The sequence below is a fragment of the Haematobia irritans genome, chromosome 2 (genome assembly GCF_050003625.1).
Source record: "Haematobia irritans isolate KBUSLIRL chromosome 2, ASM5000362v1, whole genome shotgun sequence".
Classification (NCBI taxonomy): domain Eukaryota; kingdom Metazoa; phylum Arthropoda; class Insecta; order Diptera; family Muscidae; genus Haematobia; species Haematobia irritans.
The window spans coordinates 223,762,065-223,779,738 of record NC_134398.1 but is presented as its reverse complement, the minus strand read 5'-3'; the positions used below and the strand labels follow the sequence as shown (position 1 = coordinate 223,779,738).

Genomic DNA, 17,674 nt, shown 5'->3' with positions numbered 1-17,674 from the left:
CGATATAAACGGCGTTGACAATTTTTTTTGAGCGGCTTGGGACTTCTCAGTTATTAGCTGTCATTTTTTTTTTGCTTGCTTTAGAAAAAAGTACGCGTTATTTTGTTTACATTTGTTTGTTTGGCGTCAATTTTAATATTAATCCAATTTAATAATAATATCAGCCTTTGAAGTGATTTGTGGCTTTAATCTGGAACACTTGAAGCATTGTTACATCTGCTTTCGCAACAAGTATCCTGACTTAAGAGTCATACAACAATGTTTACTTATCCAAAAGTAGCGACTTATAGTCAGTATCAGTATCTTAATTTAACAATATAATAATTAATTTCACAATATAATATATGTTTAAAGTTTCCCTAGCCCCTCATGGGACGGTTTAAAGTTATGGCAAGAAACTTCGCCCATCGAATAGCACTGAATGTCATTGCCAACCAGTCAGGTCTGTAGTGTAGAGATTAATAGTTTAACTGCCTGTTCATGAAACCCAAAATCGTCTCGAGAATAATCGTTCGTCTAAAGTGAAACTAAAATAACTTTAGATATATTCGCTACAAAACCTCCAACTTTGTCATGAACGCATCCTTTATGATTTACTATCGAACACGGAAATAATTGTGATTCGACAGACTATAGTTTTCGAGATACCAACGAATGATTTTTCACGTTTCGTTTGTCTCGAAGCGAACGGAACCTCCACGAACAGGCATTAATTCAAAGATTCCATTAGGATCGATTAGTTTGAACTATTTGCTGTTCTATATACTTGTCTTGTGTAGTAGTTGCCTCCAAATTTTTGGATTAGTTTTGTGTCCTCAATTATAAGAAATATAATAATTTGACTCTATACTGAAATCAATGATCTATACATGCTAAAAGTTTTCTATCCGTATGCGAACCTGCAAATAAATAATGTTAAATATTGAACTAACTACGAATAACATGTCGGCCTGATATCTATGGACAAAGATGATTAAGGTCTTTGAAGAATTGAGTGATTCAAAAGAAAATGTCAAATACAAATCCATACATCTTTCCGTCCGGACGAATGGTCTTCTTCATAGTCTTCAAGATAACTTAGTTTGGGCCCTATATGCTAACATCTAATGGAGAAAGCATTTAGGAATTACTCTATTGCAAATCGTATCATCTATAATCCCACGGTGCATCATCATAAATACCGAAGGAAACATATATAGTTATGGGCGTGCATATGACTTAATCTTCGTTGTCCCTAAAGTACGAATAAAAATTTATTATAAATATTTTTAGTTATTTTTAATTTGCAAAATTAAATTACATATCCAAATTAAAGAAATACGATAAATTTTTCAAAAAAAAAGTTGTCCATAGCTTATCCAGCTTAAGGAAGCAGTTATTTTGACAACGCGTTATTAATGTCTTGTATTTGGCCAAGAATTTGAATTCTCTCCAATTAAAGCAAATAAATGTTTGTTAATCGCATTTAGGAGCTTTCACACAACTCTATTTTTTGGTCATGAAAAGCCTTTGGCTAATATATTAAAACCTAAAAATTTTACGAAGTAGTTAAATAAAAGCAGGCGCCGATTGTCGTGTTTGTAGCAAGTTTATTCCTGTGGGTCTATCTATAGATCGATATTCTCTATCATGGAAAATTCTATTTTTATTCCAATTTTAAAAATTTGGCTAAATCGGGTTTGTAGGTATCAGCGATATTTGCTCTTATTAATAAATATTCGTATGTTACAATCAAATGGCTATACTACTTGATTTGAAAGCATTAAAACACAAAGTCATAAATATTTCATCTCTAAGTTGTTTCTGGCTTGAGTTTTTCAAACTCATTCCAAAGTCGATATAAACTCATAATTGCAATAATATTGATTAGAATATTTAATAAAAAAGTACTGTATATAGAGTTTCTTATGTATACGTTTAGGAAGTTTGTTATCGATTCACGGTGTCGGTGTTCTTATGATAGGCCTCTCGGTATTACCCTTTTCGCTACTTTACTACATATATATTCCCGCTATAGTGCGCTACATTTAATATCCATCTACCCAAAAAAAATGTAATGATTTTTATAGTTGTTTCTATAAAAAAAAAATCTATTGAATTTTAATTGGATGATCAGAAAAATCATCACATTATATTTAATTTTATTAAAAACAAAAAATACAAACACAAGAACGCTCAACAACCTCAACTTCTGTCTCGCTTTTACAGGCGAAACACCCCATCGTTGTGACATCTGCTCGAAAACTTTTACGCGCAAAGAACACTTATTAAACCATGTGCGACAACATACGGGCGAATCGCCACATCGCTGCACTTATTGCCCGAAAACGTTTACGCGCAAAGAACATCTAACGAATCATATACATCAACATACCGGTGAGACAACAATGTCGTTGAAAAACAAATACTTGTTAAGCTATAGAATATTTGCATATTTTATATATTTCATATATGGGAGTTTTTTTTGTTTGATAAATAATATAGTTTTATTTATATATATATAGAAAGTATATAACATAATAAGTATTATATAATGTAAATTTAATTCAGTGGATATATAACAAAAATTAATTATGTGTAGTGGATGGTGGTTATGTATTCATAGTTATTTTAAAGCTCATAATATTTCAAGAGACCCATTTTAATTTTTATTTTAAATTAATTTTTATGGCCTTGGATCGGATTGTCCATTTATTCTTCAATATCGTGATAAGTCGACTTAACATACAATGAATTTTAGGTATCGATGTTATAGTATTATTGTTAGTGATATAAAGGTGTTGTTACGCAGCAAGCTTTATTTTACTTAATATCACCTAAAAAGAATTTTTTTTTTAAATTTTTAACTCCAACTAGGTTAAATCTTCATAAAGTAGGTAAACCACAAATATCAATCACGATAGAGCTAAATCTAAGAAAGTTGTTTGTCCTGAATACAAAAATACTTTATAGACAACAAGACAGGAAAAAGCCCCTACGGGTAATTGGGGCAAATTGACACTAATGGACCTATCACAGGACTAGTACCAGTGCTCCAGTTTATCACATTTTTTAATTTTCATATAATTTATTGATTTCTATACTCTCTTGACATTAAAATCTAATTGGTTCTACACTTCTACTAAAATACAACAATCAGAATTATCCATTGTTCAACATATTCGAAAAACTTGTACTTTCTGGTACGATTCGGATGCTTGAAATGAAACAGGTCCCTAAGAGTTTATCCCTTACTGGATCATGAGAACCTGTCTATGGAGTAGTCCAGGACGCGTCCTTTGGAATGAGTTCAATTCCTGTCCCAAAGTGTAAATTTACCCCGCGAATGACAAATCCATGTTAAAGTGACCGGTCCCTTCCATACGTTTGGACCAGAACTGGAACTGCTCCACACACACACCAGGGACTAGTCCTGTGCCGATCCTGGGGTTGATCCATTTCCCGTACACACAAAAAAAAAATTTTTTTGTGATTCAATCACGATATTAATTGATCCAATTAATTTTTAATTGAATGTCTTCAATCACAGAAATGATAGTATCAATTAAAAAATTAATTGAATGTCAATTAAAAAGTTAATTGATCCAATTAAAAAATTAATTGATACTATTATTTTTGTGATTGATTTTTGTTTCAATTAAAAAATTTGTTGAATCAATTAAATTTTTAATTGAATATTTTTTGAAACTCAAAATTTTAATTGGAAAAATTTTCGTGAAATTTTTTTGTGTGTAGGAAGTCTACAGAAAAGTATATACTGTTATGCTAAAGCTTAGTCAGCTTGGTTTTAGAATCCATTGCATTTCCAACAATAACATTGGCTATTGTAAAACAATAAAATAAATATATAGAAAATTAAATATTTGGTTTTGCACATAATGATATTTTCCGATTGGGAGATAGCAGCAAATTAAAAAAAAAACTTGTTTTCAATTCAAAATTGTAAACTATAATTTTTGAAGCTCATTGAAAATTTTACTCTTAATGTGAGAAATATTGACTAAATTTGGAATATTTTATTTTATATTTTTATGATTTATTTTTTATTTCTAATTAGAAAATTGAAAAATTTTAATTTTAGAAGTTTATTTTTTGGCGCTTTGAAAAGATTATTTTGAACATACACAGAAAAAAAATTTCACGAAAAATTTTCCAATTAAAATTTTAATTGAGTTTTAAAACATATTCAATTAATAATTTAATTGATCCAACAAATTTTTTAATTGAAACAAAAATCAATCACAAAAATTAATAGTATCAATTAATTTTTTAATTGGATCAATTAATTTTTAATAGACCTTCAATTAATTAATTTTTTAATTGATACTATCATTTCTGTGATTGAAGACATTTCAATTAAAAAATTAATTGGATCAATTAATTTCGTGATTGAATCAGAAAAAAAAAATTTGTGTGTATACATTGATTGAATTTCTTACAATTTATTTGTAGTAGTAAAATTTAGTTTCGATCCCTTTTAACTTTCGTAATATCGAAAAATTTATACATTTAGATTTTGTCCTTAGTTTTATTGACCTATTTATTATTTATAAAAATAATATTTTATTATTATTTTTTTATTATCCAATATTTATTTAAAAAAATTAGATGTTTTAATGTGAGAATTGTCAATTTTTTGCGATTGTACATCTTGTCATACACACAATTTTCTTTCTGACTCGATCACGAAATTAATTTATTCAATTAATTTTTTAATTGAAATGACTTCAATAACAAAACTGATAGTATTCATTAAAAAATTAATTGATACTATTCATTTTTGTTTCAATTAAAAAAATTGTTTTTTAATTGAATATATTTAAAACTCAATTAAGGCTTTAATTGGAAAATTTTTTCTGTGTAATAAATCCAAAAGATTGTTTTAAGTTGTTAGATTTTTGTTACAACATTAAAATTCGATTAGAATCCATTTACAAGATTTGACTATTGACTGATTTGATTTAACATCTGATGTCCATAAACCAATCCGAGAAAGTTTACTTTTCTATATAATAATGTGTTCAAATCTGAGAACATTTATTTAGTATGGACATTAAATTACGTCCAGTTGAAAGAAATTGAAAAGTTGTTTAGTTGAATTTAATAAAGATTATGAAAAGTCAACTTTTAACTTTTAATGAAATGTTGTTTCATCGTAATTTGACTCCCATTACCTATTGAATTACTTAATTTTAACTTACTTGAAGAAGAGTAGACGAGTTTAAGATTATACAACTCGATTTGTGTCCATATTAAAATCATAGAAAGTAGATTTTGAAGTTCATAAAAGGTCGAATTGACTATCATGGAGAGTTGATATTTAAGATCACGGATATCGTTCATTTTTTTTTTTTTTTATTTGGTTGTTGTATGAAGTAGATGATTTCATGAGTCATAGTCCAAAAGCTCGAATAAAATAATATAGATATTATTGAAAGTCAGTACTAAAAATTATAGGAAGTGAATTTTAAAAATCATGAGAAGTACGTTTTCGAACTTTTGTGTAAAAATTAGAATATGTAAAAAGTCGCTAAATTATGGAAAATCCATTTCATCGGATAATGAATTTAGGGAAAACCGAATTCGGAGGCTATGGAAAAAAACAATCATGGATAGTCGATTTTAAAATCACTTTCTGACTTTTAACAGAAGTCGTTTATCAAAATAAGACCATAAATTGCTTGTTGAATAAATTGATGAAAGACTATTCATCCGAATTATGAGCTCGTCAAACGTTCATTAATGGTGTTGATTTAAAAAATCATTTTCTGACTTTTTAACGGAAGTCGTTTATCAAAATAAGACCATAAATTGCTTGTTGAATAAATTGATCCGAATTATGAGCTCGTCAAATGTTCATTAATGGGGTTGAGTCAGAATCGTGGAAAATCAGTTGATATATTTTAGACGATATTATAGGCAGCAATAGAAATTTTTGTTGTTTTTATTTTTATAAAAAGTAAATTTATTTGAGAGTCGATTTTTTGTTCTCTGATTATTGTTTGATAATGTATAAATTGTAGCTTATTATATAAATAGTATGAATAATTTTCCTTACTGTAATAATATTAATAATTAATTAATCGCATATTTTTATATATATATATATCAGTTTTTTTGTGTATGGCCTCTACATAATTTATTAAGCCTTCGAAGTTCACCAATGTGGTATCACAATGGACTCAATAGTCTAAGTGAGCCTGATACATCGGGCTGCCAACTAACCTAGCCTAAGCTAAACCTTCGCTATATATATTTAGATTTTTGAGGACGATGTCATATGAGCTGAAATGTTATCGAACTATATCTTCTAACTTTGAAATATATCATCCTACTCATATTCCATACATTTTAGGAACATTAACTATGTACCACCAACCACTATGCCATTTTATCTTTAATTATCTAACGAAAAATTCTATAGCAAGCTATTGTATTGTATTTTAATTGGATTGTTTGTAGAGAGAACAAAATTATGTTTTCGGAAACGACTAGAAAACCGAAATGAAAAACATATTCTTTAATCAAAAAACAACTTGTGTCTCGGTTTTTCAGGTGAAACTCCTCATCGTTGTGATTTTTGTTCGAAAACATTTACGCGCAAGGAACACTTATTAAATCATGTACGACAACATACGGGCGAATCACCACATCGCTGCACCTATTGCCTGAAAACGTTTACACGCAAAGAGCATTTGGTCAATCATATACGGCAGCATACAGGCGAAACGCCATTCAAGTGCAATTACTGCACCAAAGCTTTTACACGAAAAGATCACATGGTTAATCATGTGCGTCAGCATACTGGTGAATCACCACACAAATGCACTTTCTGCGCCAAAACTTTTACGCGCAAGGAACATTTAACAAATCACGTGCGTCAGCATACCGGAGAATCGCCACATCGTTGCACCTATTGTAAAAAGACCTTTACACGCAAGGAACATTTAACGAATCATATACGTTTGCATACAGGCGATTCGCCGCATAAATGTGAATACTGTCAGAAAACATTTACGCGTAAGGAACATTTGAATAATCATATGCGTCAGCATTCCAGCGATAATCCACATTGCTGTAATGTCTGTAATAAGCCATTCACACGTAAGGAACATCTAATCAATCATATGTCACGATGTCATACCGGTGATCGTCCGTTTGCCTGTGAGACATGTGGCAAATCATTCCCTCTCAAGGGTAATTTGCTCTTCCATCAACGTAGTCATACTAAAGGTATGTATACAGTTTGAGAAAACTATACAACAGTATAAAAAAATTCATATTCGTAAGCTCCTAGAAATTGAAAACTCTTAAAGTAATTTTTTTTTTTCAAAATTTTATATTTTTTTTTTCAAAATTTAAATTTTATATTTGCTTTAACTCGTAAATCGCAGTATTCATAATATTGTGAAAAAAAATCCTTATTAATTTTATTTATGTATGAATATGAATTTTCCCCACTGTATATGGGATATGTATGAGTTGATGGCTACTTTCTCATTAATGAATTTCTATTTTTTTTACTTATTTACATTTCTTTAATTATTGTTTGTGTTTTTGTTTCAGGCCAAGAAATGGAACGACCATTTTCATGTGAAAAATGTCCTAAAACATTTATATGCAAGGGTAAGATATAAATAAATTCAAACTTCATAGGCCATTAATCGAACAAAAATTTGTACTTTTTATGTTTTAGGTCATTTAGTTTCACATATGCGTTCTCATTCTGGCGAAAAACCACATGCTTGTACTCTATGCAGCAAGGCTTTTGTGGAAAGGGGCAATTTAAAACGTCACATGAAGATGAATCATCCGAATGCTCCTATGCCACCTCCACCAGTGCCACATCCCATAATACCTGCAGGTGTATTGCCGCAGATAAAACAAGAAATTAAACCAGTTATAAGTGAATTAAGTAAGTGAAACAAAAAAAAAAAAAACAAAATACATTTATTAAAAAAAATAATTTCTTTAAAAAGGAAAGTAAAGCCCAATATATTATTTTCGTTAAATAAAAAGATTTCAGAGAAGACGAATTGAAATATTACTAAAAGTAGCCTTCGATTTTGAAACTCAGATTTTTTATTGTGATTTTTCCCTGTATTCATTGTTATCCTATCTCTTATTGTAGCTCCTTCGTCAAATTAAAAAGATAACAGAGCAGTCGAATTGAAATATTACCAAAAGTAGCCTTCGATTTTGAGACTCACGATTTTTTATTGTGATTTTTCCCTGTATTCATTGTTATCCTATCTCTTATTGTAGCTCCTTTACAATCGGCTCCAATAGCACATACCATACAACAGTTAACAACGGGTGCTGGAGGAAATACAGTGCAATTACCCACAGGTCTAGTGCCTTTGGTTACATCTACCATAACGTCTCATGCTACCCAGAAACAACAAGCACCACCACCAGCACCTCTACAGCAAGCACAAGCGCCACCCCAACAGCCACAGGCTCAAGCCCAACAACAACAGCAACAACAACAACAATTGCAACAACAATTGATGCACCAACAAGCAGCAGCTGCGGCAGCAGCAGCACACCAACAACAAGTATTGCACCAACAACAACATCAGCAACAACAACTAATGCAATTATCATTGCAACAAGCTGCTGCAGCACAGACGGTATGTTTTCATATACCATAGATTTCAAGTACAATTTTCCAATTCAGGTGTACTAACATTTAAAGAAAAAAAAATAAATATGTTTTTAAAAATACACCTACGGCCATTTTCCGGGAGCTCCTTTAGGTTTTAACTGTCAGTTAATAAAAAGTAAATTTAAGATATTTTTATTGCGCGCCACACTGTGGTACAGGGTATTATAAGTTATGTTTGCAACATCCGGAAGGAGACGAGATAGACACTAGAGCTTAACCGAAGAATTGGCTTCAGCATGCGGCTAAAAATCGATAATTGACCACGAATCGACCTTCGTCGCCAGGAGGCCGATTGTCCCAGTCGAAACACCCAGTACAAATAAAACAAAAAGCTCAAAGTCCTCCATATGGAAAAAATATGACTTTATGCCCAATAAAAATGAAAAGAGTAAAAAGCAGAATAGAGCAGTATTTGAATATTGGAAGAATTATCCTTTTATTTATTTATTTATTTAATCAAACTGAGCCCCCATGGGCCATATGTTGATAGATATATAATATAGGACAATATCGTGATTTAAGTTATAAATTACATACATCAAAAATTGCTAAGGTACATAAAAAACAAATTTAAAAATCCTAAAACTAAAACATTTAAGGGTATCGGTTTCGGCCGATTATTGTTTTTTTTTTTTGTTTTTTTGGCGAAATTCGGCTTCGGCCGATTCTTGCTTCTGCCTCTGAGTATGGCCATGTTCGTTAGTCTGTGAACACATTTTTTTCTGATTCTTGTCCTAAAATTCCCAATTATTATATGAGAAAAAAATAAAGAAATAGGCTCTGCTGTAGAAAATTTTTGTATTAGCAGCTTTCGCGTTGCAATATGATGAAGATTTTGAAACACAAAGCCAGAAGACCGACAATTGTCATCCTCAAGAAATAAAAAGGGGACTTCGGCCACCACAAGTGATAGAGGGCTACATTTAGACTAGAGGTGTGCACGTGAGTAATAGTTTACTCACACTCACGCACACTCACGACTGAAAATTCATACTCACGCACGATATTTTTTGGTAGGACTCACGCACACTCACGAAAAGAAAATTTGTGCTCACGCACGAAAACGTTGTGACTCACGAAAAATATCGTGACTCACGAATAATTTTATGATTAATTTACCTTACCGCAGTGTCTGAAAACATGAGCATTATTAAAATCGAGAGTGTTATTACTATTAACATCCCAGATGTCACTAAAATTGTAATTGAATTTAACTCTTAAACGTTTTATGTTGGTGAGAAGGTATATTTTCGTGAGTGTAATTCGTTACTCACGCACACTCACGAAGATATTATTTTCGTGACTCACGCTCACGCACGACATTTTGGTTTGTTAATCACGCTCACGCACATTCACGCTGTTGTCATGAGCGTGACTCACGCACGAATCACGAACATTTTCGTGAGTCACGACAATTTCGTGTCACGTGCACACCTCTAATTTAGACCGAGTCCCCACGAAATGATTTCACAACTGTAGAAAAATGTCTTAGCCAAGCCGAGTGAAATTATAAATTGGCGCCTAAGGGTCCAAAATAAAATCCTACGTCCGTTTCTAGTCCAATTCCTCTCTATATATGCCGTGCAAAAAAAAGTAAAAAGGAGCAGAGTTTCCTTTTTTATACCCACCACCATAGAATGGTGACGGGGGTATAATAAGTTTGTCATTCTGTTTGTAACACATCGAAATATCGATTTCCGACTATATAAAGTATATATATCCTTGATTAGGGAGAAATTCTAAGACGATATAACCATGTCCGTCTATCCCTCTGTCTGTCTGTCTTTCTGGCTTCAAAAATGAAGCAATCATGCTGAAATTTTGCAGAAATTTCTTTTGTCTGAAGGCATGTCAAGTTCGAAGATGTGCTATATCGGCCCAGGTTTTGATATAGTCCCCATATAAACGGTCCATGTTTTGGTATAGCCCCCATATAGACCGCTCTACCAATTTTACTTCTTGGGCTTCTAGAATCCGTAGTTTTGATCCAATTTGCCTGAAATTAAAAATCTAGAGGTATTTTAGGACCATAAAGAGGTGTGCCAAAAATGGTGAGTATAGGTCCATGTTTTTGTATAGCCCCCATATAGACCGATCTCCAGATTTTACTTCATGGGCTTATAGAAACCCTGATTTTTATCCAATTTGCCTGAAATTGGAAATTTAGAGGTATTGTAGGACCACAAATACGTGTGCCGAAAATGGCGTGAAGTGGTCCATGTTGTGCTATATCCCCCATATATACCGATATCCCGATTTTATTTCTTGGGCTTATACAAATCGTAGTTTTTATCCAATATGCACGAAATTTGAAATCTAGAATTATTTTTCGACCACAAAGAGGTATGCCGAAAACGTTGAGTATCGGTCCATGTTTTAGTATAGCTCCCATATAGACCGCACTCCCGGTTTTACTTCTTGGGCCTCTAGAATCCGTAGTTTTTATCCGATTTGCCTGAAATTACAAATCTAGAGGTATTCTAGGATCATAAAGAGATGTGGCGAATATATTGTGTATCGGTACCCTCCGATTTGGGGTCTAGATTCTAGAACACAAATTAGATGTGCTGAATACTGTGTGTATCCTTCCATGTTTTGGTATAGCCCCCATTACACCGAACTCTTGTTAAATTTTCGATTTGCTGTGCTTCTTTGTTAATAATGTAGATAAAAAGGTATTGCATTTAAACCATTATTGTAGACCTGATTTATTATACTGAACAGATTTCAAAAAAAAAATCCCCACAAACATCACCAAATTTATGGAAATTCTCCACGAAGTCCCAACTTAAAAGTATATCCCCGATTTGGGTTGAGGGTGAAATCCCCAATACTGGTAACATTGCAATTGACAATTTGGCAAATTTATGTTCCAAAATTTCACTCACAATTAAGATTTTAGCAATGTGTTCCAAATTTGTTCAAAATCGGCATAGATTTAGATAAAGTCCCCATATATGTCTATGTTTAGTCACATGCTGTATATATTTTTTTTTCCAAAAAGTCCACATTTTTCTTGTAAAATTGCCACTGCTAAGTCGAAAACTTGTGAATGTGACTTAAATTTTTCTATAACTTTAATACATATCTATCGACCGATAAATCAAAAATGCACATTTCGAAATTGCATATTTAAATATTTCTCGTCTCAGATTTCAATATTTCTCATAATTAAATATTTAAATATTTCTTATAATTTTATTAACATTGTGCTCCGTACAAGGACATTAGCTGTTTTAGAGTCTATAGATTTTGTAGAAGTTTAAAAATATTGTTCACAACATTTAACGTGAACTCCGCATAACGTGAACACACTTTTATTTACACTAACTACTCCGTAACGCTGTAAAACATGATATTTGACGTTAAGAACAGATTCACAATGGCAAATACACCTACGGAATTTTTTAGTGATCTAGTTTTGCTTTTTTTTCGTGAATTTTAATTATTAATTTAAATTGATTTATAATTCCATACCCACTGATATTTTTTGATCTTTTTTTTAAATTTTTTCATGAAATTAAATTAAGTTTTTAATATTACTAATAACAAAAATTAAAGACTATCACGCTAGAAAGTGTAAAACTCCCGAATATGGCTGTTTTGTTCTGAAATTCGCTGAAGTTCGCTAACGTGAACTCTCTTTGTGTTAATTAATTCACGTTACCGCGAGTGCACTGTATATCTTCTATATGCGAACATAAACCTTTATATATGGCACATTTGAGATGGTATCGAAAATATCGGTCACGCCCGACTTTAGACTTTCCTTACTTGTTTTAACTGAAAAAATTTCCTGTATAATTTTGTAACAAAATGTATTTGATTTCTTCATTTCTTATAGGCACATCAACAATTGCAGCAGCAACAACAACAACAGCAGCAGCAACAACAACCCCCTCAAACTCAACAGCAGCAACAACAAACTCAAGCCCAACAACAACAACAGCAGCAGCAACCACCGCCACCACAAGTGCCAATCGCTCTAATACAAACCACGGATCCTGAAGCCTTGGCTCGTGCCGCTATGCATATGCCACCCAATGTGGAACAGCATCCAGTCGTTTACTAACAACAAAAGCAAAATGCCAATATCATAATTTGGTAACGGCAAACGCAAGTCAGTCAACGTGAGAAATAAGGATAAAAGTTTTACATGTGTTTGGTGTAGATGAACCTTTTTTTATAAGACAATTAAGGCAAGTGTGTTATTGTTGCAAGAATATACAAAACCATAGTTATTTTTTTTATTTGTGCTTGTAACGGTATTTTGTGTTTGAATTCGGGTCCCCACCTTATGATCTTTTTAATTTTCATATTTTTGTGCAATAATAATTTCTATAATGTTTAACATTTTTTATTTTCAACATGTAGCTGGGCTACTTCAAAATTTAATTTTATCATTGATTTTTTTTTTATATATATGAATTTTGCATTTTAAATTAAACACAGAAATGTATGGTATATTTTAATAAATATACACAAGAAGTAATATTTTGTACCATGGTGAGAGAAGAATTGATGTTCAAAGATCTAATTACTGAATTCAAATCTCAAAGTATCATAAGTTTATAAAACTTTTATCCGTCCCTAAAGGAAGAATACATTATTTTTTGCCAATAATGGGTACTTCGATATAATACAAGGTTAAAAACACTCGCCTAATGAAAATTTTCTAGGTTGGGAATATTCAATCAATATAGCTTAATTACTTAAAGAAAATGACTGTATTAGTTTGAAAACCCAATTCTATTTATTTTACTTGTATATGCCTAGCAGCAGCATGGTATACTGGAGCATATTCTTTTATAGGAATTTTCATTCAAAGAAATTAGTTATTTATATTGCGTCATTATATTGCTTTTTATTAAAATAAAATCATTAATTTTAGAGACTTCTTAAGGTTTGTGATCCCTCAAAATCGTGCAATTTATTCAAGGCATGCGAACACCAAATCTTGCAATTTAGGCTGGATGCTGTAACGAAACTTGGGAAATTTTTCTTAATTTGAAACCGATTAATTCCGAAAAAAATTGAATGGTTTAGAAACTCGGGTGTTTTACCTATAAACAATTTTGTAGTAATCCCACAGACTTCTAGAGACGAAAAGAAATGATTTCATAACATTTTAGACTGGATGTTGTAATGATTCTTAATTTTAAACCGATTTATTCCAAAAAAGAATTGAAGGGTTATGAAACTCCAATGTTTTACCCATAAAAAAAAGTTTGTGTAATCCCACAGACTTTCAGAGGCGACAACGAAATGATTTCATAACATTTTAGACTGGATGTTGTAACGAAACTTGGGAAATTATTCTTAATTTCAAACCGATTTATTCCGAAAAAAAATTGAAGGGTTAAGAAACTCCGATGTTTTACCTATAAAAAATTTTGTAGTAATCGCACAGACTTCCAGAGACGAAAACGAAATGATTTCATAATACATTATTCGGTATTCCCGTGGAATTTATTTTTATTTGTTTTTTTTTTTCTTTGCAATACCTTCCTAAATAAGTTTTTGCATACTCCTTGAGATCCATAATATCAGCAAGTTTTTATTATTCTATTTTCCAACAAATTTGAAACCGATTTATTCCGAAAAAAATGAAGGTTTCTTAACACTCCGATGTTTTACCTCAAAAAATAAAAAAAAAATTGTAATCGCATAGACTTCCAGAGACGAAAACAAAATGATTTCACAATATTTTAGACTGGATGTTGTAACAAGACTTGGGAAATTATTCTTAATTTGAAACCGATTTATTCCGAAAAATTTGAAGGTTTCTTAACTCTCCGAAGTTTTACCTCAAAAAAATTTTTTGTAGTAATCCCACACACTTCCAGAGACGTCAACGAAATGATTTCATAATACATTATTCGGTATTCCCGTGGAATTCGTTTTTGTTTGTTTTTTTTTTCTTTGCAGTATTACAAGAGAAATCAATAGGTTCCATAATATCCATGAGATCCATAATATCAGCAAGTTTTTTATTATTCTATTTTCCAACAAATTTTTAAAAATTTTATCAGAGTTTTGCTTTTTATTTATATATTTTATTTCAAAAAACAATTTTTATTCTGCTTCTTGGATAGTTTCTATTGTCATCAAAGCCGAAACAATGCCAGAAATTTTCTGCTATTTTCAATAGAATTTTGAGTGTTTAACTGCTCGACTGTACCCTCTAAAATTAAAAAAAAAACAAATTTCCGATATTAGTTTTTTTCTTGCCTTAATTGTTTTAGCAAAAAAAAAGGGGCAACACCATTTATGAAATCCTATACCATTCTCCGAAACTTGAAATATGCTTTACATATAATTTATATACACACACACATATATATATTAAGAAAAATAAAAAAAAAAGTTATTTTACATAACATATGTAATAAAGAAAACTATTAGATTTTAGTGAAAACAAGGAAAACATGTCCCATTTACATTAATTATTATTAACAACAACCACAAAAAAAAAAAGAAAAATAACACTTTCAATATACCACAAAAACAAAAAAAACAAGAAATGAAAATAAATTTGAATTCGCCAAATAAGTTGATTAAAAGCGATTTCCAAGAACCACATCCATATATAAGTCATTCACACACACACACGCATCATCCACCCACCCACACACAAACAATTTCTATGTTATGTTTTATCTCTAAACACATAATTATTTGCTAATCTCACAAGTTCACTTATTGTTTATCCATCATTTATGATAACAAAATAAATAATAAAAAAAAAACAAAACATTGAAGAAAAAAAAAACTTACAGAAACTATAACAAATTGTTATTGCTTTTTTCAAAAAAATGCAAAAAAGTCTATCTAAAGCTAAAATGTATTAAAACTTTGCATTTCTCTACAAGATGAAAAAAAAAATAGTAACACCATTACAGTAAAACATATAACTCCCATATAGCTGGTGAAACATATGTAATTTGTTAAACATTTGTTTGAAACAAAGAAAAAAAATATATTGATTTTTTAACACACACATATATATAAAAACGAAATTGTTTATTTTTAAAATTTGAAAATGTATTCTATTTTATTACCTTTCTCCATACAATTACACATTTTTAGTTTTTTTAGAATTTTTATGTAAAAGAGTATATAATTCGAAATGATATACTACTATTCTTATAATTATGATTATTATATTACTCCCCCCATAAATATAAAGAAAAAGTAAATATGCTTTAAAAATTTATAACAATATAACATATAAATAAAAGAAAAACAATACAATTGATGTTAAAACAAAAACGTATATTATTATCACCATAACAAGAAGAAAAAATTCTAAAAAAAAATAACAACAATAAAAATCATAGAAAACTTAACATTAACTCGTCATCCGAAATTAGATGTAGACGACACACCTTCGTTCGACCTAAGCTTTCCCTAGAGAGAAAAAAAAGCAAATATTTATGAATTTGCTTTTGCGTGCGTTGTCTGTCTATCCCGAGTATGTAGTGTGTACCAACATTATTGTAATTGTACTAATTATTTAGTATTTAGTTTGTTTTTAGTATTTACTGCAACTACAAACATTAAAATGTAATTATTAATAATGAGTATATATAAACAAAAAAAAATATATAAATTGAATGTGTTTTTAATTTGTATGCATTTAACAAAAATGCAAAACAAAAATTACTCTAGTTCGATATAATTTCTCCACATACGCTATTTCTATTTTAGGGTAGTAGTAGAAATAAATTCATTATTTTTCCAATAAGGTGGGTATTAAGTTCGAGTTTAGCCGCTAAAATCGCTAAAGTGAAAACTAAATCAGCAAGAAAAATGCATGAAATTATACGTATTTGTTGCAAATTTTATTATAACTTGATGGGGAAAAGCCCAAAGCAAATTTTCACAAAGTTTGTATTCTTTAAAATGGATTATTAAAGAAAAGTAATCGTGAAAAAATGACGTTTTTAGCGGCTAAACTCGAACTTAATACCCACCTTTAGCCGCTAAAATCGTCATTTTTCACGATTACTTTTATTTATTTTTTTATTTTATTTTCATTATGTAATTTGAAGCCACATAGCGGCCAATTTATGTAAATTACAATATTCTTTAATAATCCATTTTAAGGAATACAAACTGTGTGAAAATTTGCTTTGGGCTATTCCCCATCAAGTTATAAAAACATTTGCAACAAATATGTATAATTTTATGCCTTTTTCTTACTGATTTAGTTTTCACTTTAGCGATTTTAGCTAAACTCGAACTTAGTACCCACCTATAGATGACGTTATTTATCTGTATCTCGGCTTGTATATGTTCGCTGGGGTTTTACTAGATGACTTTACACAGATGAATGACGTCAAGCAAAGCCTTGCTCAAAACGCCATTAACCCTGGAAAGTCATTCTTATTTTTTGTATACTAACTTAAGTGTTCGCCATTTTGACATTTTGGCGTTATAAGTTGAATCATGAGCAAAAATGAGACCCAACATTTAGTTTAATTTTTTATTCAGTTTTATTTTTAATTAATATTAAACCAAAATTCATAAAACTTTTGAATTGGAATAACTTAAAATTTGTCTTTTCCCAATCGACCAAAATACAGATTAGATCGAATAAATATTAAGCGTCGTCATTTTGACGAAGGATCACTGTCTAGGGTTAAACATAGCGTTTGGCGTTTATTAAATCTAAATCGATCAATCAAAAATCTGACAGAAAATGTTTTTTTTTTTACTACCCCGAATACATCATAGGCTTAAATCTACTTTAGTACAAGTGGTCCGATTGGTCCAATTTTTGGTCAGCGTGTAGACTTTTCGATTCTAAGCACAAAATGTAATATACCACTTTTTGACGGAAAGACCTATTTTCAGAGTTACGGGCCCCTAAAGTTTTCATTATCACGTATATTGGATTTAGTATCCATCGCAAATAATCATCCTAAAAGTAAATATATAATATTAATGTATTGGCCTTGTAGGCTTTGGGTATTATATGAAATAAATAAATAAAAAATAAAT

At 30.6% G+C, this 17,674-nt stretch overlaps 1 protein-coding gene across 6 annotated transcripts in view; it reads left to right on the top strand.

The window, feature by feature from the left end:
- The window catches only part of crol (crooked legs), a 63,236-nt gene extending 46,956 nt beyond the window's left edge, over positions 1 to 16,280 (top strand). For 4 of the 6 annotated variants that reach the window (XM_075297557.1, XM_075297559.1, XM_075297558.1 and 1 more), the window contains 6 exons: positions 2,209 to 2,376; positions 6,556 to 7,233; positions 7,567 to 7,626; positions 7,697 to 7,915; positions 8,266 to 8,633; positions 12,513 to 16,280. In XM_075297557.1, the coding sequence (XP_075153672.1) occupies positions 2,209 to 2,376; positions 6,556 to 7,233; positions 7,567 to 7,626; positions 7,697 to 7,915; positions 8,266 to 8,633; positions 12,513 to 12,740 (1,721 nt within the window). In that variant the 3' untranslated portion in view covers positions 12,741 to 16,280. The remainder of the gene's footprint in view (positions 1 to 2,208; positions 2,377 to 6,555; positions 7,234 to 7,566; positions 7,627 to 7,696; positions 7,916 to 8,265; positions 8,634 to 12,512) is intronic. The other 2 variants (XM_075297555.1, XM_075297556.1) reach the window with 2 other exon arrangements.
- Positions 16,281 to 17,674: the final 1,394 nt, after the last annotated feature.